Source organism: Coenobita brevimanus, chromosome 85, assembly GCF_032717465.1.
Source record: "Coenobita brevimanus isolate Jiangsu-jjx chromosome 85, ASM3271746v2, whole genome shotgun sequence".
Taxonomy (NCBI): Eukaryota; Metazoa; Arthropoda; class Malacostraca; order Decapoda; family Coenobitidae; genus Coenobita; species Coenobita brevimanus.
In genome coordinates, this window is record NC_137038.1 from 2,517,057 (window position 1) to 2,539,841 (window position 22,785).

At 42.4% G+C, this 22,785-nt stretch overlaps 1 protein-coding gene across 1 annotated transcript in view; it reads left to right on the forward strand.

The window, feature by feature from the left end:
- The first annotated feature begins 851 nt into the window (after positions 1-851).
- The window catches only part of LOC145410392 (serine/threonine-protein kinase H1 homolog), a 31,324-nt gene continuing 9,390 nt past the window's right edge, over positions 852-22,785 (forward strand). Inside the window, exons 1-2 of the mRNA XM_080280544.1 lie at positions 852-1,522; positions 7,074-7,290. Coding sequence (XP_080136670.1) covers positions 852-1,522; positions 7,074-7,290 — 888 coding nt within the window. The remainder of the gene's footprint in view (positions 1,523-7,073; positions 7,291-22,785) is intronic.

Here is a 22,785-nt window from a genome sequence, read left to right on the forward strand (position 1 = left end):
AACTTTAATCTGGATGAGAGAGAGAGAGAGAGAGAGAGAGAGAGAGAGAGAGAGAGAGAGAGAGAGGAAGGGGAATCGGGTAGAGCACAGTGAGGTCGAGGAAGAGAACTCTGAGCTGTTAGTTAATATGGGATCAGGGTTGGTTTGGACAGGTGTGAGGGGCCTCAAAGAGATGGACTGGAGAAAGAAACACCGGTGTGCGACCTATATTGACGTTTTGCCTCATGGCTTCCTCAGAATACAATTGCTGAATATACGCCACACTTCCTGTATAGGCTATATAGCAGAACGCAGAAGGCAGAGGGGATGTGAGAGGAGGGGAGGTAGGCCTATAGGCTAAGGGTGGTTGGGGAGCAGGTAGGGTAAGGAGGGTGAGGTGTTTCTCTAATTTGTCAATGAATAGGATAGATGCTGGGGAGGTACAGGGTGGTCATTATGATCGTGTTACTGAATGTAGGCCTATTGCCCATCAGTGATGGACATTAATTAGCACTGCATTGGCAACCTAAATTTCTGGAATTCCCCAAGACTGTAGAATGGAAGGCTGTGTTGATTAAGGGTTCTGCACTCAGAAGTTCAAAGGCAGGTTTAAATCGCAATAATTAACAGTGTAAGAAAACTACAGTAAATCATTCTTGCACTGTGACAAGTGACGGTTTGGGCGCTTTTGGGGCGTTATTTCGGGAAGGATTGGGCGCAAACACTACCCGCTGCCTTGGCAACACTGTCTGTCAGACTGTCAGTAGTAGTAGTGTGGCGACAGGCGGGGTGGGTAGTGGCGCACGGCTTCTCTTCTTGCATTCGTCAAGTTTCCCCAATTATTACACTATGTGGCGCTCCAAGTGGCCGTCATGGGTTGTATAGAGAGCAAAAAAATAATAGAAAATGTATCCAGCAGTGACATTAAGACAGTGTGCCATATTGAGGATGTGTTTAGCGAGAAAGGGGGGGAGAAGGAGGTGAAATGTGAACTCAGACTCGATGACGCAACGAACCTGGCCGAAAAAATCAAATTAGACCGACAAATCAACAAGAATAACAAGTTTAAGACCAAGTACGACCCCAGGATTACGGCCAAATACGATGTGAAGGCGCTGATAGGCACGGGAACTTTTAGCAAGGTGGTTAGAGTGGAAAACAGGCAAACCAAGCAACCTTATGCTATTAAAATCATCGAGTCCAAGGAAGGTCGCGAGGCATTCGAAGCGGAACTTGCCATTTTGAGAAGAGTGAAGTGTCCGTTTATCGTTCAGTTAATCGAGGTGTTTGAGAGTGTGGACAAAATATACATGGTCATGGAACTAGCCACGGGAGGAGACCTGTTTGAAAAGATTCTGAGCCGCGGACCGTTTTCAGAAAAGGAGGCGGTGAAGGTGTTAAAAATGGTGCTGGAAGGAGTCAAGTACCTCCATAAACTGGGCATCACTCACAGGGACCTCAAGCCGGATAATTTGCTGTACTATCACCCTGGTACGGATTCCAGGCTCATGATCACGGATTTTGGTCTGGCTCATACTAGAACGTAAGTATGATAGAGTAAGGAATGGATGCATGAAGGTAGATGATGTGCGAATATGGGGGAAGAAATAATGAATAAAGAAATACAAAAAATCGCGAACTGAAGGAATAGGTTAGGTTGTTTTCCAGTCCCCGCGATGACGTGAAATCGAAAGACTAGTTCCTTCTGGGTTCAGTAAACAGAAGAAAAATTTTATAATAGGCAATGAAAAAATACAGTGTCCCCAACGCTGAAGATAAAAGTACAGTGTCCCCAACGCTGATTGGTTGTAATTGCATAATGATGTCACCACTCCCCAAGCAGTGACGGTGCAAGCTGAAAAGTGATGCCATTGCCCTTGGTGCATTAATGTGAACGTTACTTGTGGTATGGCAAAAAATACACATCTGGTCGCGTTTAAACATACACTTCGAAAATATTCTCATTATTCTATCTCCAGACATTAAAAAAAAAAAAAAGTTGCAAGTACCCTGTTTTTGGAATGTATTAGGTAATAGTAAAATAAGTGATGGTAGGGGAGACCAAAGGCACTAGAATTCGGGTGCGACTCCTTCAATGACAGGTAATCGAAGCGACTCATGAATTATATATGGTGCCACATTTTGTAAAGGATTTTTGTTTTCATATTTCGACTTCAACCCCCCCTCCCCCAAAAAAAAAGCCTATACATGAGAGGTATTGTTTTGTAAGTAGACGCGGCAGATAATTCGCAGTAGATAAATATCGTAGATCCAGTTTGTAAAGGGAGTTTGAAACGAGATTACACAGAGAATTTAAGTGCTGTAGGGTGGAAAACAAATGAAAAGTGCCCACCAGAAACTTAGTAGTCTATAATCTGAACTATGTGCTTGAAACAGAATAGTTTTTGATAAAGCAAGGGTGTGTAAAGGAGGAAGATGTATGAAGGAATGATGCTTAGATTGTCAGAAAGGTGTGGGATTTGGAAACTTGGCATAACCCCTTTCAGATTGGTTTATGACACTGATCATTATTTAGGGACCTCAGAGAACTCATGATATCCATAAGCTCGGTTATTGGAAGTATAGAGTAAGACACTTGCTTCCAATGCCTTAGACACCGGATATTAGGCTAACAGAATAGTCTGAGGGAAGGCACACATTCAGGATGGTCGCGCCTGACAGTGAGTAGGCTAAATAATAATGATGATGATAATAGTAATAATAATAATAATAATACCGGTAATAATAATAATAATAACAGCAACAGGTTGCTAGACCATTTTAAATAGTTTCGTACATCTTATTAACCAGACATACCGATCCGTGGTAGAAGTAATAAAGTTTCTTGTGGTAGCTAATTGGCCTATATCAGAGGAGCGAGGGCTTTGGCAGCGTGTAATCGGATGCCGTAGGTCAACCACCGTCCTTCATTCGGCATGCCCCAGTATTCTATGCCAAATTATGATCCTCTGTTAAAGAGAGAGAGAGAGAGAGAGAGAGAACTGTAAAGAAAATCGTCTGGTGAAAGCTGAGTGGGTTAAGAACAGTGAAAGGGTTATCCCCTTCACTTCATCCTTCTGTTTATTTACCAGCGAAATATAACGTATGAAATGTTTCCGACACTTACCACGTTGGTAATTGTGCATCGTCCTATTAGGGGTGAAGAGTAGCATAGTGATGAGCTCCCTGGAAATCAGGTGTGTGTGTGTGTGTGTGTGTGTGTGTGTGTGTTACTGGGCTTCAAGGATATAACTTAGGTAGTGTTCCGTCTAGTAAGTCAAAGGATAAGCCGAATTTACCCTGAACCTTGCATTTTCTTACTTGTCATAACACAGGGGCATTTAGCCTAAGAAAGGGATTTAGCCCGCTGTTCGCTTTGCACGTGTATTATTATCAGTAGGAGTAGTAGTAGCAGTACACCGAGATGATAATGGTGGTGGTGGTATGATAATGGTGGTGGTGGCGGTGGTGATTATCATTATGATTAGTATTCATTATCTGAAATATGACGGAGGTAAAGATCACACGTAGATTCAAGTAGCTACTGTGCACCATAGCGACACCAGGTAGCCTAAAAAGCAAGTTCTGTTTTTCCTTTCGGTTCTAGTGTTCGTAGTATCTACCGTAGTACATTGTTACATATTGGTCAAGTTTAAGTTCTAATCTGAAAGTGTAGTTGTTCACCGATTCATATATATACTTGTAGCTTTTGCTACATGTAGGCTATGTGATTTTATGTAGCTCAGGGGAGACTTTTTAAACTGGAGGAATTAGATAGCCTTCATTAACTCCCTCACAATTAGAAATAATTCCAAACTTTACTAAGATGATCTGGGGGTAGCTTGAGTAAAAGGGAAATAGGATTCCTTAGACTAAAGGGATTAGTAGTAGTAGTTGCATGCGAGAAACGACCCACATAATCCTCATACCTCCCTCTAATCCCCCTATCCCTCTCCCATCCCCCGTCCCTCTCCCGTCCCCCATCCCTCTCCCGTCCCCCATCCCTCTCCCGTCCCCCATCCCTCCATTCCTCTCCCATCCCCCATCCTCTCCCATTCCTCTCTCGGTACTGGGCTCCCAGAGGCCCTTAACTGAAACTTACCCTACTCCCTCCTAAGAAAAAGCTCGCGTTCCCGTACAGTCCCGGGATCAGAGTAGATTTGTTAATTTTCTTGGAACGTGCGTCCAAGATGGGTGCGTTTATATAGTTGTACGGTAGGCCTGTCTGCGCTACCTTTAACCCTACCTGTGTGGAGTAAGTAATAGATATTTTGTGTGTGTGGGGGGGGGAAGGGGATTGCTTTACTGGAGTGACCAGTCATATATCGGTAAGGCATCAATAAATAGGATGGAAGTAAAGGCCTCTGCACATCAACTCACTGACTCCCATCCGTCTCTCTCTCTCTCTCCTCGCCGCGTGGGAGAGATGCTTCAGTCTTCTCTGTCACAATGGACACCATTCTCTAGTAAACTATTTAGGATATCGGGAACGCAGTACTTATCATTCCACGTAGTCACCTATCTCTCTGTCAAGCCGTGTTGTTCGAAATGACCCATATATTTAGGCCTTCATGTAAACTACTTTGATTAGGCTCGCCACTCAGGTCGGAATTAGACGTATATGACCCAGACCGTCGGATCGTGTTGGTCAGAGTAAGAGAGAGAGACAGAGACAGAGACAGACAGACAGAGATTCTTCTTTCAGCGTTCCAGTGGCATTAGGCTACTTGCTTCGCTGACACTTTCATTATGTCTGGCTCGTACACAGTTAACTCTGAAGCATCTTTTCGTCTATCAGTCTTTTCCTTTGCCTTCAACCTCCAGTCTTTCTGACGTGGTGTGCCTAACATTTCGTAGTGAATGGATTCTTCGATATTTTTTCTTTCATGGAAGGGACAGTTTTCAGATTTCATTCTTTGCTTCCATTTTTCTGCATAAATAATAACCAACTTAAGGTATCGTCCTAGCTAGCTCTTTTCAGTGGATGTTTTATTTCGATTACCGGTGCATTGCTAAATCCCAGTTTACAGCGAATATTATCTTGCAGTTTATTTATGTACCGGTAGGCCTAATAATACGACCACTAACACCTACCGGTACCGGTACTAGAGAAAGGAAATAGCCGATGTGATGCAATGGTGGTGAGTGTAAATGCCATAGGAGGTGCACACTTAAGGACCATCAAACAAGGTCACAAGAGTAGTCCACTTGACGTTACTACCTTGATACTCCACTCACACTATCCACTTAAGTCGACTACCCTCAGTATGCCACTCTAGAGTTTAAGTCAGGATACATGGGAAAGATCCAACTCTTTCTCATTGCCGTATCACCCTAACCTTTAAATCAAGATGCAGAGGCATGATGCGGCATTTCTTTTTTTTGCCGTATCGTGACGTTGCCACATCTGTGTGAGAAGTTGGAGACAAACTTCGTATTGCTTCGTATAATAGCAGCGATATATATATACCGTACCGATACATTAGCCAGCCCTTAATGACTAAGCTGCTGGGTATGTAGAAGAATTTGTATATAGTGGTTGTAATGAATCTGAGGCTGCAGTCTCTCCCAAGCTGAATAAAATATTCAGAAGGCAGCAAGAATAAAATATAAAACACAATCGAACTGAAGAGATTAACACTTTCATTGATATGGATGCTGTATCCTCTCTCTCTCTCTCTCTCTCTTTGACATTACAAACCCCTCTCAGCTCTGTTGATGGCCAGGTGTACGGATTAGAGGATAAATATGACAACTAACTCTCCCCATCACGATATTGTTTCTCGTTCCTTTCCGTAGAATTGGCTTAGTAACCGTCATTCACTTTCTCATCTTTCATTTTCTCACCACGGAATTTTATCGCATTCAGTCTGGACTCACTGTTATCCCTTTCATCATAAAATTCCGTCTCATTTACCACCCTCAAATTATTTCTCTCTCATTTCTCCTTCACATAATTTTCTCATTTTCCCCATCATAATATTCTTTCAGTAACTCATTCACTTGCGCTACCACGGAATTTTATCGCATTCATTCACTGTCCTGAGTGCCACTTTCTTTTTAACCTAATTCAGTCTCATTTTTCCCTTCGAATTCTTCCTCTCACCCCTCACCTTCACAGAAATCTTTCTTTTTCCCAGCCATCGAACTCACCAATCAAGTTACTGTCCATCGCTAACTCACAACGGAATTTTATCCATGGCCTTATTATCTCTTCATTATGTACCCCAGTCGAATTATTTCAGTCATTTCTCCGTCACAGAATGTTCCCATTCTCCCCACAATCAGTCTCTGCCTCTCTTCATTATCTCGCCACAAAAAATTATCTCCATCACTTTCTGTCCTCACTATCACCTCCTTTGCTTGGTAACCTGGCATCCCGCGAAGCCTCTACTGATAACACATGTATAAGTTTTCTTCAAAGATTATCACCTTAGTGTCTTATCTGTTGACGAAGCAGGTGGCTAGTGAGTGATGTATGATAAACAGAAATCCAGCACGTGGTTTAAATGACTTCCACGGCGGAATTTGAACCACGGAGTAGGAGGCAAGCACGATGACAGCTAAGCCATCAGGATTCCAAACAATTTAGACGCTACTGGTGCTAAATTCTTCGTAACAAATAATAGTGTTGATACTGGAAGGGGGTCTTAATCCAGTCAGTATGAGAAGTCTTCCCTGAGAGAGAGAGAGAGAGAGAGAGAGAGAGAGAGAGAGAGAGAATGTACAGTAGGTAGCAAGCAAAGGAAGAAAAGGCTTAAAACTATATCAGGTAGCTACTTGATATGTCGATAAAATGTTCCACACAACTATACTTTTTACTCTAACTTGGCTCAGATTATCACCCTTTTGCAACGTATTTCACGTAGCCCAGTGGCAGGAAAATACAGTACGTCAGCTGTGCCACCTCTCCGTAACACTTCATCATTATCACCATCATAGGTTAATCCATTGTTACAACTCAGCATTCAGGATGGAGAGGTGACAGATTAGAGCAGGTTAGAGTCAAAAGGGTATATCAGGGACGTCTCCCGAGTTCAGAGGGTTAAATAAAATACCTGTAATTAATTTCCATGTACTGTACACTTTCGCAGGTCAGCCGACGATGTGTACATGAGCACCATCTGCGGAACACCGGAGTACATCGCGCCTGAGATGGTGGCTCGCCAACTGTACACAAACGCCGTGGACATCTGGGCGGTGGGCGTCATTACGTACATCTTGCTTAGGGGCGATTTTCCCTTCTTCGACGCGGACCGGATACGCCTCTACAAGAAAATACTCAAGGGGAAATATGCGCTTAGTGATGAGGTGAGATATTTTAAGTGTCATCATATTTTAGGTTACAGGAGGCGTTTAAGAATGCTACCCCAAATAATAATAATAATAATAATAATAATACGGTAATAATAATAATAGTAATAGTAGTAGTAGTAGTTGTAGTTGTAGTATAGCAATAATAAAAATACATCTTGAGGTGAAATGTGCATGAGTGAAGAGGTGAGATGTGCGTGTTTAGCATATTAGATTAGCATATGTACAGTATGTAGGGAATTGAGAATGCTGTAGTCCTTTCACCTTAATTTGGCTTAGGTTTTCGACCTCTTGCAGCATGTTTCACGAAGCTCAGTGGCAAAAGAAAATGCTAGAGGCGCTACATCCTTTCAAAACCACGTCTTCATAGCTAGCATCATATTTTAATTGGTTAGTGAGAGAGGGAGAGGTTTTTTTTATATATGTGAAGGCCAGTGCTAATCATTCAAAGGAATATTGTTTTTCCTCTTGTAATGTGTTATTACATTCTGTACTAACGATGATTTTTCCTTTTATCAGGTTTTTTCTTGATCTCTCGACCTTATCTCTCTCCATCCTTTGGTGAAAATTATATTACGGTGATGGTATTTTTGATGATGATGGTGGTGTTGCTGAAGATAGCGGGCTTGGTTATGATTATGATGGTGGTGATGGTGATGGTGGTGAATTGTGGTGGTGATAGTGGTAAATGTGGTGGTGGAGTTTTGTTTGCGTTGCTAAGCACACTACATGCCCCCACCACCACACCACTTCACGTCCCCACACATACCTAGCTGCTCCACACGTCCACACGCTCTCTCTCTCATATATATATATATGCAAACATACAAGCTTGTATGCAAACACATGCATATATATGCAAGCAGATGTGCACTTGCAAACGGTTACACATACAGTACACCTGCACGCAGGAAATGCGTCAGTTGCATACACATGCACATACATAGATACATACAGAGATCTACGCATACACAGAGTTCTGCAGACACATACCCATGCCCCATGATAACTAACCTCCTTAATACCAACTTCGGTCGATGCTCTGTGGTAAAAAATAAAAAATCAGCAAATGAATAAAAGATCGCCAGCCAGTACAAGCGTTTGAATGAGCTTTATATATTTACTTGACCTGTGAATCAGACAACTACACATAAACAAAAAAGGCAGATACTTAAGGAAAAAGGCTGACACTGGTTTTTGCATATTTAGAGTTGACTGACATTCGAGTATGGTGTGTGTGTGTGTGTGTGTGTGTGTGTGTGTATTCGCCCACCTATTTAGTTAAGTAATTTACTCCTAGTATGAATAACATTGCGACGAACACCAAAAAAAGACATCTGTTGTGTCCACTGTACTCTAACCTGACCTGAAGTTACCCTCTCTCACTCTTCATTATTGAGCTGCAAAAGAGATTAACGCTAATATGATGCTAGTCACAAAGAAGTAGGAAAAGATATAGAGCCATAGCATCGTATTATTCTGCTACTGGGCTACGTGAAATAAGCTACAAAAGGACGAAAATCTGGGTCAAGTTGCGGTGAAAAAACTGAAGTAGTTGGTATTCGTGTAGAAACTTATAACTGAGGGTCATGGAAGAATTTGAACTGCCCCCAGACTCACACAAGAGAGGGTGGAAGGTGTCACGGTGCGGGTGTACTGGAATAGGGTGGGGGAGAGGGTGAAAGTGGGTGAGGGTTGGGGGAGAGAGTGGGAGGTTGAAACAGAGGGTTGAGGATAGGGAGGGTGAAAAAGGGTGAGAGTGAGGGAGGGTGAAAAATTGAGGGTGAGGGAGAGTGGGGAGGGGTGGGAAGAGAGTGGGGCGGGTGAAAAAGTGAAGTGGGGGAAAGTGAGAAGGTTGAAACAAAGGGTTGAGGGTGGGGGAGAGGATGGGGAGACTTAAAAGAGTGAGGGTGAGGGAGAGGATGGGGAGATATAAAAGGGTGAGGGATTTGGAGATATAAAAAGGGGATGAGCGTGGGAGAGAGCTAAGATGACGGTGAGAAGGTTAAGGGGAGAGGAGGTGGGTGAGAAGTAAGGTGAGAAAGAGGGTGTGGAAACTGAGAGAGAGAGAGAGAGAGGGTGAGTAAGAGAGGAGACGTAATGGCCTGAACAAAGAACACCGCTTCCCTTGTATTGCACTTGGGTTGTGGTTAGATTGTGATGTGGTGGTGTGGTTGGGATTGTGGTGTGGTTGTCTCCGGTGGATGTAGTGTGGTTGGATGGTGATGTGGTGGTGTGTGGTGTGCTAGGATTATGATGTGGTAGTGTGGTAGAGTCACTGCTGGATGTGAGGTGTGGTAGGATTGTGATGTGGTGGTGTGGTTGGGTTGTGATGTGGTGTGTGGTGGGATTGTGATGTGGGAGTGTTGTAGAGTCAATGCTGGATGTGGAGGTGTGGTAGGATTGTGATGTGGTGGTGTGGTTGGGTTGTGATGTGGTGTTGTGGTGGGATTGGGGTGTGGTGATGTTTTAGGGTGCGACTGAGAAGCAAACAGTACTGTCACGTTCATTTTTTTTTTTTTAGGCCCATATTACTAGGGGTAGTGGTGGTGTGTGTGGTAGTGTGGTAATGTGGTGTTAAGTATGGTAGTGTGGTGTTATGTGTGGTGGTGTGATTGTAAGTTTGGTAGTGTGGTAATAAATGTGGTAGTGGTGAAATGTGGGGTAGAAAGTGTGGTAGTGGTGGTATGTGATGGTATGGTAGTATGTGTGGTGGTGTGATGGTGTGTGTGGTAGTGTGATGGTAAGTGTAGTAGTGTGGTGGTAGTATGTGTGGTTGTGTGGTAATGGTGGTAGTGTGTGTGGTTGTGTGGTAAATGTGGTAGTGGTGGTGGTCAAGAGGTACCATTGTTTCCATTCTTGAGGCACTTGTGATGGACGGTAGTGCCTGTGTCCGGTCTCTATCCCCCCTACCCTCACCCCCACACCCCCCTACCCTCCCCCCACATCCACCATCCTCCCCCCACACCCACTATCCTCCCCCCACATCCCCCTATCCACCCACTCTTCCATCCCTACTCATCCCCCTCATACCTCCTTCTATTTCATATCTCATACCCCTCATATCCCACTCATCCGCCACTCATCCCCCCTCATCCTCCACTCATCCCCCTTCTTACCTCACTCATACCTCCTCATACACCACTCATACTCTTCATACTCCCATATAGTTGTCATACTGTCAGAAAACTGTGTGTTTAATCTCTATCTATCAGTCCACCCCGATAGATATCTGTAGGCCTGTATGCTTATAAGTATCTGTATGTCATAATTCTCTCTCTCTCTCTCGCTCTCTCTCTCTCTTCCAGTTCCATTCACCCCTTCGCTACTATTGGGTCTGTCGTAAGGTAAATAAAAAATAACTGGTAAAAAAAAAATCATCGTACTGAAGGGGTTAATGATGGTTTGTGAATGTTGATGGATTGTCTTGTAAGTTAGGGAGTTGTGAGTATTAATTTATTTATGATCGAAGTATATTGGTTTTGTATCGCTGGTTGTGATTATTGTTGTTTATGTATCAGCAGATTAAGGTGGTGTGAAATTACTTAGAGAGAGAGAGAGAGAGAGAGAGAGAATATTACCTCCGCCAAAGAGGTTGTTTTACCCCGCATTGGTTTATTTATTTGTCTAACAGAATTACTCAAAAAGTTATGATCGGATTTTGATGAAATTTTGTGGAAGGGTGAGCCATAGGCCAAGGATTAAATGATTAAATTTTGGGCCGGATCTGGATCCGGATCCGGAGTATCCCACACAATATCTCCAAAAGTTGTTAGTAAATTTCAATGAAATTTTGTGGAAAGGTGGGCCATGGACCAAGAAAGAATTGATTAAATTTGGGGGCAGATTCAGATCCGGATCCTTTTTAATGGCAATGATATTGGCGGAAGTATGTGCCGTCTGGACGCCTTCTAGTTCTAAATACTTTTATTTCAAATGATGGTTCCTGAATTGATTAAAATATTTTGGAGGTGTGAAAACTAAATAGACATCATTACACTGACAGGGGTAAGTGGAATATACTGAGGTGATGTGGACGTGTGAAATGTGTAGAGGAGGAAACGTTATACAACAACTCAATGTGATTAGATGGGAAGCTGATAAGGGGATTTAATCAGGGTTCACTGACGTAGCGATTTATACGAAAAATAATATGTTAGAAAATTCAGTCATCGTTGATATGTACGGTATATGAATCATTTTTTAAAGATTTCTTCAAAGTTACTGGCCTAAAATTTATTTTAAAAAATATTTGTAGGCTACAGATATTCATTGCATTGCACATAAATTACAAATCTCATATACGAGTACTTATGTCCCATCGATTGGTCTAAAGCGCTGTGAAATATACAAGAGAGAGAGAGAGAGAGAATCGGAATTTCATGACATACGAAGCCAAGTACCTTCCCAATACCGTCTGAAGAAAATTTACAACTGGCGAAAGAAAATGAAAACCCCTTCTCTTCTAGTGTGTGTTTCAGATAATTCGATTTTTCCGCTATGTATTCGTTCAGCTTTTGGAAGACACTTGACTACGTAATATGTTGTGTAGGTGAGTCACTGATTGTATATTAATTTGTTTTGTATCGTATGTTGTACAGAATGAAAAATATAAACGAAATTATTAAATAGTGTACGTAACTTGCGCAATGTACTGTACTATAGACTTGGTGAAATTTTCGTTTTAGTCATGTATTGAGTTTTATTCATACCGGTATTCTCTCTCTCTCTCTCTCTCTCTCTCTCTCTCTCTCTCTCTCTCTCTCTCTCTTTCCTTCCATTTCTCCCATCTTACTCGTTCTCACCTATGCCTCCCTTTTTTTCATCAGTCTCCCCTCTTTTCCATTGCCATATTCACTTTTCCGTCTACCCTCGTCTACTCCTGTCCTCCTTTTACCCTCATCCTCTTCCCCTCCTCACTCTTTCCCCTCTTCCTTCCCCATTCCAGTTTCCTTTTCACCCCCTCCTCCTTCCTTCTCCCCCTTCTCTTTTCACCCCTCCCCCTCCCCTTCTCACCCCTCGTCTTTCCTCCCCTCCCCCTTCCCCCTTTCACCCCTCCCTTTTTCACCCCTCCTCTTTCATCCCCTCCTCACCCTCCCCTTTTCACCCCTCCCCCCTCCTTCTCCCCCTCCCCCTCCTTCTCCCCTCCCCTCTTTCACCCCTCCCCTCCCCTCTCCCCAGCACTTAGCTCCCCCTGAATGAACACAAGGGCCACTGTGAAACCCAACACCTTCGTCCACTTTTATTCAATTTACACTCGCTTTGTCCCGCATTGTGCAGAAAGGATCGCTCAGGGGAGAGAGAGAGAGAGAGAGAGAGAGACAGACAGACAGACAGACAGAGGGGATGGACGTTCTAAACCAGATTGTGATGGATTATGAGAAAGGAAGATTTAAAACCCCGAGAGAGAGAGAGAGAGAGAGAGAGAGAGAGAGAGAGAGAGAGAGAGAGAGAGAGGATGTTTTAAACCAGAGTGTGATGAAGTATGAGAAAGGAAGAGAGAGAGAGAGAGAGAGAGAGAGAGATCTTCTGTGGTGTATAAAATGGTTTGGCCTTGTCCAGAATGAGTACTAAACTGTGAAGATCCTAAAATCCAGAAGTAATAGATAATGAAACAGATAGATAGATAGACAGACAGATAGATAGATAGGCAGATGGATGGATGGATGGAAGCAGGAAGGGAGAGGTAATGATATAGTGAGAATAACACAAATGGATCTGAGAGAGAGAGAGAGAGAGAGAGAGAGAGAGAGAGAGCCAGCGCCACAACAGAGCCAACTTGTTCCCTTACTATCAAAGACGACCATTGTCCCTCTCTCACTCTCTCTCCCCCTCTCTCTCCCTCCCTCCCCACCACAGTATTGTTCCTCCATCCCTTTCGCTTCTCCACCATTGTCCCTCCCTCTCTCTCCCTCCATCTTCTTTCTTCCTCTTATCTCTCTCTTCCTCCGAGCGCTTCCAGTATTTTTAAAAGACTAATATTATCACGTTTGGAAAAAGTGTATCTACTGCTTACACACACACACACACACACACACACACACACACACACACACACACACACACACACACACACACACACACACACACACACACAACAATAACTCACCACAGTACTCCAGAATCAAATAATTTCATCTTCAGTCAGAGTATAAGCATGTGGAAGGCTGTGAAGTGTGGTAGATTGTGATCCGGTAGTGGCATTTAAGAATAGATGAAGTAAATAGTAGATAAAGTACTCATATATTACCCCCACAGCATCCGGATGGCACATTTCCTTTTATTTATTTTTTACTTTTTTCCATTAAGCATTGTTTGTTTTTTCTCATGGTGATCATTTCCTTTTTTTCCTTATTTTCTTAATCTAACCTAAACTAACAGATTAACCAAACAAACTAACCTGACCTGATACTAACAAAAACCTAACCTTAGACTAACAAAACAAACCTACCCTGATATCTTTCCTATAGCGGCCTTAAACATTATACACTGCATGGTGGTTCTTCTCACTTTTTCCTGCCTGCTTTGCTCTAGGGATTGGAGGCGGGGGGGTCTTCCTGCCTTGCTATCTTTATCCTGAAGCAGAACACCAAGGCATAGTTATGGTCTCTGTTACATGTGCCCTCGAGAACAATAGAACTCTTGATGTTAGCACTCCTTTGTATTCTCTCTCTCTCTCTCTCTCTCTCTCTCTCTCTCTCTCTCTCTCTCTCTCTCTCTCTCTCTCTCTCTCTCCATTCATCCCCAAGCATCTTTCCTCTTCCACATCTTTCACTCCACACCTAAATCATTCTTTCCACGTCATTCTCCACATTACTTTCTGCATCTTACCCTCCCACATCTTTCTATCTGTAAAGTTGATACGTGTGTACCTTTGTTTTTGTGGACGTGTTGGTGTGTGTGCGTGTGTGTGTGTATAAGGAGGTCGCGAGGAATGTGATTGTGAGAGAGAGAGAGAGAGAGAGAGAGAGAGAGAGATGGGGGGTGAGTGTGTACGTGTTAATCCGTGTTTGTTGACCCACAGCGATAAAGCGGGTGTGATAGATAGACAGAAGGGCAGATAGATGTCGCAGGGGTGGAGCCCTACAGATGGAAGGGCCTGATAACGTGTGTGTGTGTGTGTGTGTGTGTGTGTGTGTGTGTGTGTGTGTGTGTGTGTGTGTGTGTACTGCCTCAGATACATACATAGACCTACATGGTGTACATAAATACGTACACATTCACACAAATACCACAAAAATGGTTCAGTACGAGAATGAAACACGCATACATATACCGGTATACATACATACGGGCATAGTCATACATAGGCTGTATATATACATGCACATACATACACACATATATACATACATACAAACATACATACATACATACGTAAACACAAGTACACATACATACCCCCGAATACATGCTTATAAACACATGCTCATGTCTGCATATATAAGCCTACATAATTCATCTGAAAAGTACACAGTCTCTCTCTCTCTCTCTCTCTCTCTCTCTCTCTCTCTCTCTCTCTCTCTCTCTCTCTCTCTCTCGCAACCCGGATGCAACCTTCCACTTCGCTACCAGTAGTACTTTATGATCTACTGAGAGAGAGAGAGAGAGAGAGAGAGAGAGAGGGAATAAAAGCAAGTCAGAGGAGCAAAAAATAGTGTAAACAAGGAGAGAGGGACGGGAAAATAAAGGATAAAACAAGGGTTTCTATGAACGTGACCTGAGAGAAAGAGAGAGAGAGAGAGAGATTTTGTGAATGGAATGGAAAATTTAGGAATGTGTGTGTGTGTGTGTGTGTGTGTGAGAGAGAGAGAGAGAGAGAGAGAGAGAGAGAGAGAGAATGAGATTTTGTGAATGGAATGAGAAATTAAGGAATAAGAGAGAGAGAGAGAGAGAGAGAGAGAGAGAGAGAGAGAGAGAGATGAGATGAGATGAGAAGAGATTTTGTGAATGGAATGGAAAATTAAGGAATGAGAGAGAGAGAGAGAGAGAGAGAGAGAGAGATGAGATGAGAAGAGATTTTGTGAATGGAATGGGAAATTAAGGAATGAGAGAGAGAGAGAGAGTGACGTCAAAGGAGCGAGTGAGTGAGGGAGACAGTATTACAAAAGCCACACACAAAACGCAGCGTCCTTGCCCAGCGGTTCGGTCATAATTACAGGGAGAGTTACCCCTTAAATAATGGGGTAATTAGGCTGCCATCCCTCCACACCCACCCCAACTCCCGGAAAGGCTGGTCATATCCTTAAATAGTAGTAATAAAAATCTTAATTATTTCTCTCTCTCTCTCTCTCTCTCTCTCTCTCTCTCTCTCTCTCTCTCTCTCTCTCTCTCTCTCTCTCTCTCACCAAATTTTATTCGGCATTGGATAGACATTTTGAACTAAATTATATCCATATCAGTTTATCTATCTGCCTATTTCAGTTTGTCGCCCTATCTACCTGCCTGTGTATGTATCTGTGTCTGGGTGTCTACCTACCTAAATACCTACACACACACACACACACACACACACACACACACACACACACACACACAACCCCGTCACTGCTGTATGTCTGTCCAAAGTTAAATATAATTAACAAGAAGCAAGACCAAAATAAGCTAATTACGTCATCGAATTGAAGATATTAACCCCTTTAGCTCGAACACATTATTTTTTTTTATTATTTTATTGGGAGTGTGTCGTCGTGTCTCTGTTACCTCCCTTTTTTTGTGGGAAGCGGCCTGGGTATATAGATAGATAGATTATTTTTATTTTTTTATTTACCTTCTTACTTTACTTTTAGATGGAATCACAGAGAGCAAGAATAATTGATTAAATCCACTTGACTGGACATTTCTTGTGTGCTGCTCTCACTGTCACTCCCACGCCCACACCAGCACACTGAGCCATCCCTACATTATCTACGGTCAGCTGAATTTCCATTGCTCTATTTACGGACCCTCTTGTATATATCTGGGCTGAAGAGGTTGTCATGGAGCCGTGGGGGGGGGGGACAGACACAAGACAGACGCAGCAACAGAAGATAGTGGAAGTAGACAGCGGTATGTAAATGCTCCTCCCTTCCCTTACCCCCCTCCTATCCCTCCTCTACGTCCTCTGTAGGCGTGAAAAAGTACAAATGAATAAGCTTAGAACATTTTCGATCGCAGGTATGTGTTTTGTATTAAGGAGGTGCGTGGTAGTAGTAATATCCACGTATTCCCTGCGTTGGGTGAGAGAGATGACTATAAGCGCCAGGATTTTCGTAAAGAATAAAGTCATTAGGGGATAAGAGAAGGGTAGGATAGATACAGTACAAGGCACAGAGGGTGTGAGAGTAGATAGGGGTAGTAGATAAAGGTATGGTGTAGGAGGATAGATACATAGCACAGGTGGTAGAAGGATAGGATAGATAAAGTACAAGATACGGATAGTAAGATACGCCTCGTGGTAGTAGACTGATATGGTGCAGTATGGTGGTGGTAGACAGTGGTTAGGCGTAGTATGGTGGTAACAGTGATAGAGTGTGACAGTCAGTGGCGCTCGAACCCACTCCAGAACGATGCATGACCCCCGCCCACCGTCCCTGCCACCACTTGTCTTTATGTCAGCGTATGTGGTGTCTTAGTGTTTGTCGTGTGATTGACGTGCTGTGTGTTTTGTCATTACTACCGCCTGACGATTTTTATTCTGCCCAGGAGAGAGATTTCGAACAATGGGGTTTGGACTAAGGCAACAGGTGGTGGTGGTGATGGTGATGATGGTGATGATGTGACTGTGGTGGTGGTGCTGCTGTTGATAATGGTGGTAGTGATGAGATTTTGATAGTAGTGGTGGTGGTGGTGGTAATATGATGGTGGTGGTGGTGGTGGTGGTGGTGATAATGATGATATGTTGGTGGTGGTGGTGATGGTGGTGGTGATATGATGGTGGTGGTGGTAACGATATAAATGTGGTGGTGGTGATATGATAATGGTGATGGTGGTGGTAGTGATGATCGTGGTGGTAGTAGTGGTGATTTCCGAAATACTTTCCACAAAATTGCCACGTGTTTCCGCCTTTGCCTCATTGCACAGTTAATCCTTGGACTTAAACCCTTGAAGTCAGGGATTTATCTGTTTATACTTATTATTATCTTCCTGTTTTATTCCTGTTTAATTCCTGTTTTTTCTTCTTGTTTTATTCTTCCTGTTTTATTGTTCCAGTTTTATTCTTGCTGTTTTATTCTTCCAGCTTTTTCTTCCTGTTTTATTCTTGCTGTTTTATTCGTGTTATTTTATTCTTGCTGTCTTATTATTTTATTCGTGCTATCTGATTCTTGCTGTTTTATTCGTGGTATTTTATTCTTGCTGTTTTATTTGCGCTGTTTCATTCGTGCCATTTTGTTCTTGCTGTTTTATTCGTGGTATTTTATTCTTGCTGCTCTGACGATTTTATTCAGCTAAATAAAGTCGTTTGGAGTAAGAAAATATAATAATAAATAACGTCTTAATGATGGTGTTATATCCTGAAACTGTGAATGATGCATCTCCCTTTACGTCTGCAGTTTGGCGACCTATTTTCTTATTCCTGCGCCACCAGACGATTTTCTTAAGCTCAGGGGAGACTCACAGTGGCCTTCATTAACCCCTGCACTACTACACCTCCTTCACCTTAACTTGGCCCAGATTTTCGTCCTTTTGTAGCTAATGTCACGTAGCTGTGTTGTAGAATGACAATACTACGGCTTGACATTATAGCACTTCGTGACCAGCATCATATTCTACCATTAATCTTTTAGCACTTCTTCGTGACCAGCATCATATTCTACCATTAATCTTTTAGCACTTCTTCGTGACCAGCATCATATTCCAGTGTTAATCTTTTATAGCACTTCGTGACCAGCATCACGTTTTAGTGCTACCGGTAATCTGTTATAGCACTTCTTCGTGACCGTCATCAGATTCTAGTGTTAATCTACAATAGCACTTCTTCGTGACCAGCATCATGTTCTAGTGTTAATCTCGTTACATCTCTGTATTCAAAATAGAGAGATTGCAATTTAGGCCAAGTTAAAGTAAGTGGAGTATTGGGATCCCTCAGAAGTAGAGTAAAATCTCCTGAAAGTAAGGTGAAAAAAATACGTCACCGGTTTGAAAGGAAAAAGAAATGAATATCAGATGATTAGGTGCGAACTCCGAGGGTGACAGAGACAGACAGACAGGCAGGCGGGCAGGCAGGTAGGCAGACAAAGAAAGACACAGAGAGGCAGACAGATAGACAGAAAAAGAAAGGCAGGCCGAAAGGTAGACTGACTTACGGACAGCGAGACATACTTCTCTATAGTCGGATTATTTAATCCCTTTTTATTTACTATCATTCAACCTACCGCCACAGACAGACAGGCAGATAGACAGACAGACAAAGAAAGGCAGACAGAAAGATAGACGGACGGACGGAAAAAGACAGCCACACTTCTCTATAGTCGCATTATTTAATCTTTTTATTTACTATTATTCAACTTACCGCCAGAGACAGACAGGCGCTCACTCAATCACATTCTTTTGTCTCCATTATTTACTTTCTAACTAAAGGGTAGACAGACAGGCACATCCTAAATCACACTAATCTGCTGTTTTTTATTAACTTTATCTTTACCGCCACAGACAGACAGGCGCTCACTTCATCACATTCTTTATTCTGCTTTATTTTGTGTTCATATATTTTTTAAAGGAAGCAGTTTAAATTTTTTTTAAAGGAAGATGTTTACCCTGATGTAGTCCTTTATTTATTTTATTATTTTGACCAACGGGTGCAAACAAAAAAAATTTATTCACAGTCTTTAATCACCTTTATTTTTTGTACAGTATATATTATTTTAGAAGGAAGTTGTTTTACCTCAGTTTACTCTGTATCAAATGTGTTGGCGCTGTATGTATGTAATTTATTTCTAAAGTCATAGGAAGGCTTATGTATTGAGAGGGAGAGAGAGAGGGGGGGGGTGAGGGAGGTAATATCTGATAGTACCGTCTTCTTTATACCCCGTTAGCTATGGCTGAATGGAGAGAGAGAGAGAGAGAGAGACGAGAGGGAGGGAGGGGGGAAGGAAGAGGGAGAGAAGAAATAAATAAAGAAGAGGAAGAGGAGTGGAAGAAGGAAATGAAGAGATTGGACGGAAGGAAGGGATCGAGGAAGGAAGAGAATAAGAGAACAGGAAGACGTGAGGCGAGGAACTAGAGAGAGAGAGAGAGAGAGAGAGAGAGAATCGTGACGTGAGAGGAGGGGGAGGGGGAGGGAGGGAGGGAAGGGGGGGTAGCACATCAGGGCATAAGAATGGTGCCATTGTTAGGGAAGCCCCAAGGTTGGCGCCGTTCCCCCCCCCTCCCCCCTTATACCCTCTGTCCCTTACACCGCCTCATACCTCTGTCTGGCCCCTCATACCTTCCTCATTCTCTCCCTTATATTCTCTCTCTCTCTCTCTCTCTCTCTCTCTCTCTCTCTCTCTCTCTCTCTCTCTCTCATAGTATCTTCATTCTTCCCCCTACCTCTCTTTCCCCTTCCTCTTTCCTCCAATCTCCCCTGCCTCCCATTCCCTCATTACAGAGAGAGAGAGAGAGAGAGAGAGAGAGAGAGAGCATCAGCATCACACTACGGTACAAAGCTACATCTCTTCTCATCCCTTTGTCTGGAGAGAGAGAGAGAGAGAGAGAGAGTTAATGAGATCTATTTTCTATTTCCTGTGATTTCTCTCATCTGTAGGAAATTGTATGGTGTTCACTGGAATATAATACCCAACAACAGATGCAGCAAAAACCCCCTTCAGTTTGGTGATGTACTTTTTTGTGTTAATCTTTGCACACCAGATAATTTAATTCAGCCTGTGGATTTTTTTTTTCTTTTTTATTTGTTTTTGTTAATGAAAGTAATCTATGCACACCAGACGATTTTATTCAACCTGTGGATTTTTTCTTTTCCTTTTTTTTATTTGTTTTTGTTTATGAGAGCTTTACAGGTATCAAACTTATGGTGCAGGAGATAGGTGCCTTAATGTAATGGCACTGATATAACTGAGCTTCACTGCTGCCTGGGTGTACAAACATCCCTCATCTTCTTCCTTATTCCCCAGAAGGAGGATGGTGGACTGCAGGAATTGGGCATCCTCAGCCTGCAGTTCACTGGGTTGCAACTACTAGTGCTATATCTAACTCCTCTCATTTGAAAAGTGTCTCTCTAGATGAATTAATATGTCTAGAGGTAGCTGGAATATAACAGAAAATGTCATATGATTGAAATGGTGAAGTTGTGAAAGGGTTAATGAAGGCTATATCCAACATCTTTGACTCATGTCTCCCCTTTGCTGAATAAAATTTATAAATAAAGTAAAATAGAAAATGTCATGGATTTAAAAGGGTTAGTATGATGAATAGGGAAATAAATGGCAAAAGGCAAGGAGAAGGTTGAGGAGAAAGGGGTAAAGAGGGAGGGGTGGGGTCATAGACTTTTAACCTCTGACCTTTGACCAATCACCTTTAACTCGTCACTTAACTGACACTTATTTGTTATACTTTTAACATTTTTAAAATAATGTCCCTGAGTGTTTTGAAGAATGTGTGTGTGTGTGTGTGTGTGTGTGTGTGTGTGAGAGAGAGAGAGAGAGAGAGAATACCTGATAATTTAATAACTTTAAGGAAACCACCTAGTACAGTAATAAGATTCAGTGATGAAGTGAAATAACAGAACTGGCCACACTGAGGGCAGTTATTTTTCTTTATTCTTGCCACTAGTGAAATATTTTACTCAGCGTTAATGGAAACTACACATTGAAAGGATTATTTTGAGTTTGGAACCAGTCAAATTAATCCATTAATTTCATCTAGCATTGTGTATTTATCTTTATACTCATATTCATGCAACCTCCAGCTAATTTTACTTAGTTATAGAAAGACCTTCTTGTGAAAGCAGTTAAGGGGGAACCTGGTTATTTTCATGTATTTTTGCATTCTCCTGATGATTTAATACAGCTTAGAAGAGGCCCCTGCTAGTGAAGGAGGTTATTAGATGTTATATTTTAACCCCTCCAGCTCTGTGCCATTTCTCATAAGCAAAGTAAAACTGTCGAGAGAGAGCAAAAATAAAATAAAGATTGTCCCAGGACAGGTGGGGTTAAAATGGAAGAACGGAACTAGTCACATTTAATAGTTATTTATATCTTTCATTATGTATTTATCATCTTGTTATCAGTTCCTGGAGCTCCCTAATTGAGATAAGAGAGATAAAAAAAGGTAATGTACTTACTAGCTGATTAATACCTTAGCACATTCATAGTGTTTTTCATTTGTCATTGTATTTATCCCTGTATTTATATTTATATATATGTTAATGTATCTGATTTGTAATAGGCAGTACATATGTTTGGGTGGTTCTGCCTCTTAGGTGGACTTAGGATTCTGGGGGATTAGCACAGTGAATGTTGATTGTAGTGCCCTGATCACTTCCAGTGCATCATAGTGATCCTGTTGGCCACACACTGTACTTGGGGAGGCATTGTTATTGGTTTTGGCAAATGGCATTGCAGTGTGTGGAAGTAATTACCACCCTGGCTGGTATAAGAAACAGCTGAATACCCAGTCCACTAATACTATCTATCTATCTATCTATCTATAGCCCGACGCCCTAATCCTGCAAAGGGTGGCCGCAGATAAAACGCCTCCATGTCGCTCTGTCACCCACCATTTGACTGCCCTCCCCCCAACTCACTCCCCCCTCTCTCATATACCTCTCAACTCCATCCCTCCACTGTCATATGCTTTCTCCAAATCCCTGAGGGGCACATACAACCTCTTTCCCTTTTCTAGAAGCTTATCCACTAACCACCTTAGGATGAATATCTGACCTACACAACCTCTTCCCCTCCTGAGTCCTCCCTGTTCTTCTTCACCTAACTCCTCCATTATTTCCCTACCTCTGTCATAAACATTTTCTTTTAAACAAAGAAGACATGCCCCTATGTGCAATGTACGCTTCTTTTTTCCATTTTCCTTTGTACAAGGGAATAAATATATCAGACTTCCAATCATCCGGAACTCAACCATCCTCCCAGGCCAATGTGCACATCTTCCATATCAGTTCTACTACTATCTCTCCCCTGTGCTTCAGCATTTCACCATGCACTCCATCAACTGCTGGGACTTTCCCCATTTTGACTTGGTCGGTAAATATGAGCAGTAAAAATTTGATTCTTCAGATTCCCCATCCTGTCCTTGTCCAGCATTAATGTATTAAGGTCCCAAGGTAGTTTTGTTATTGCTGGTGCCATCCTTTGCAGCAGCAGGTGTGGTGTGCTGTGCCACAAAAAACAAGACAAAAATGCAGTAGTACATTTACAGTTAGACTTCAAGATCAGGCAGTATACAGTATTTAAATCCATAAACTTTGCCCGGTAATTTTGTAGCTGCTCGGACTCCATGCTGTCTCCTTTAAAGAGGTTCATCCAGTTAAATTTAATCAGACAGCTCTGTTACATTGCT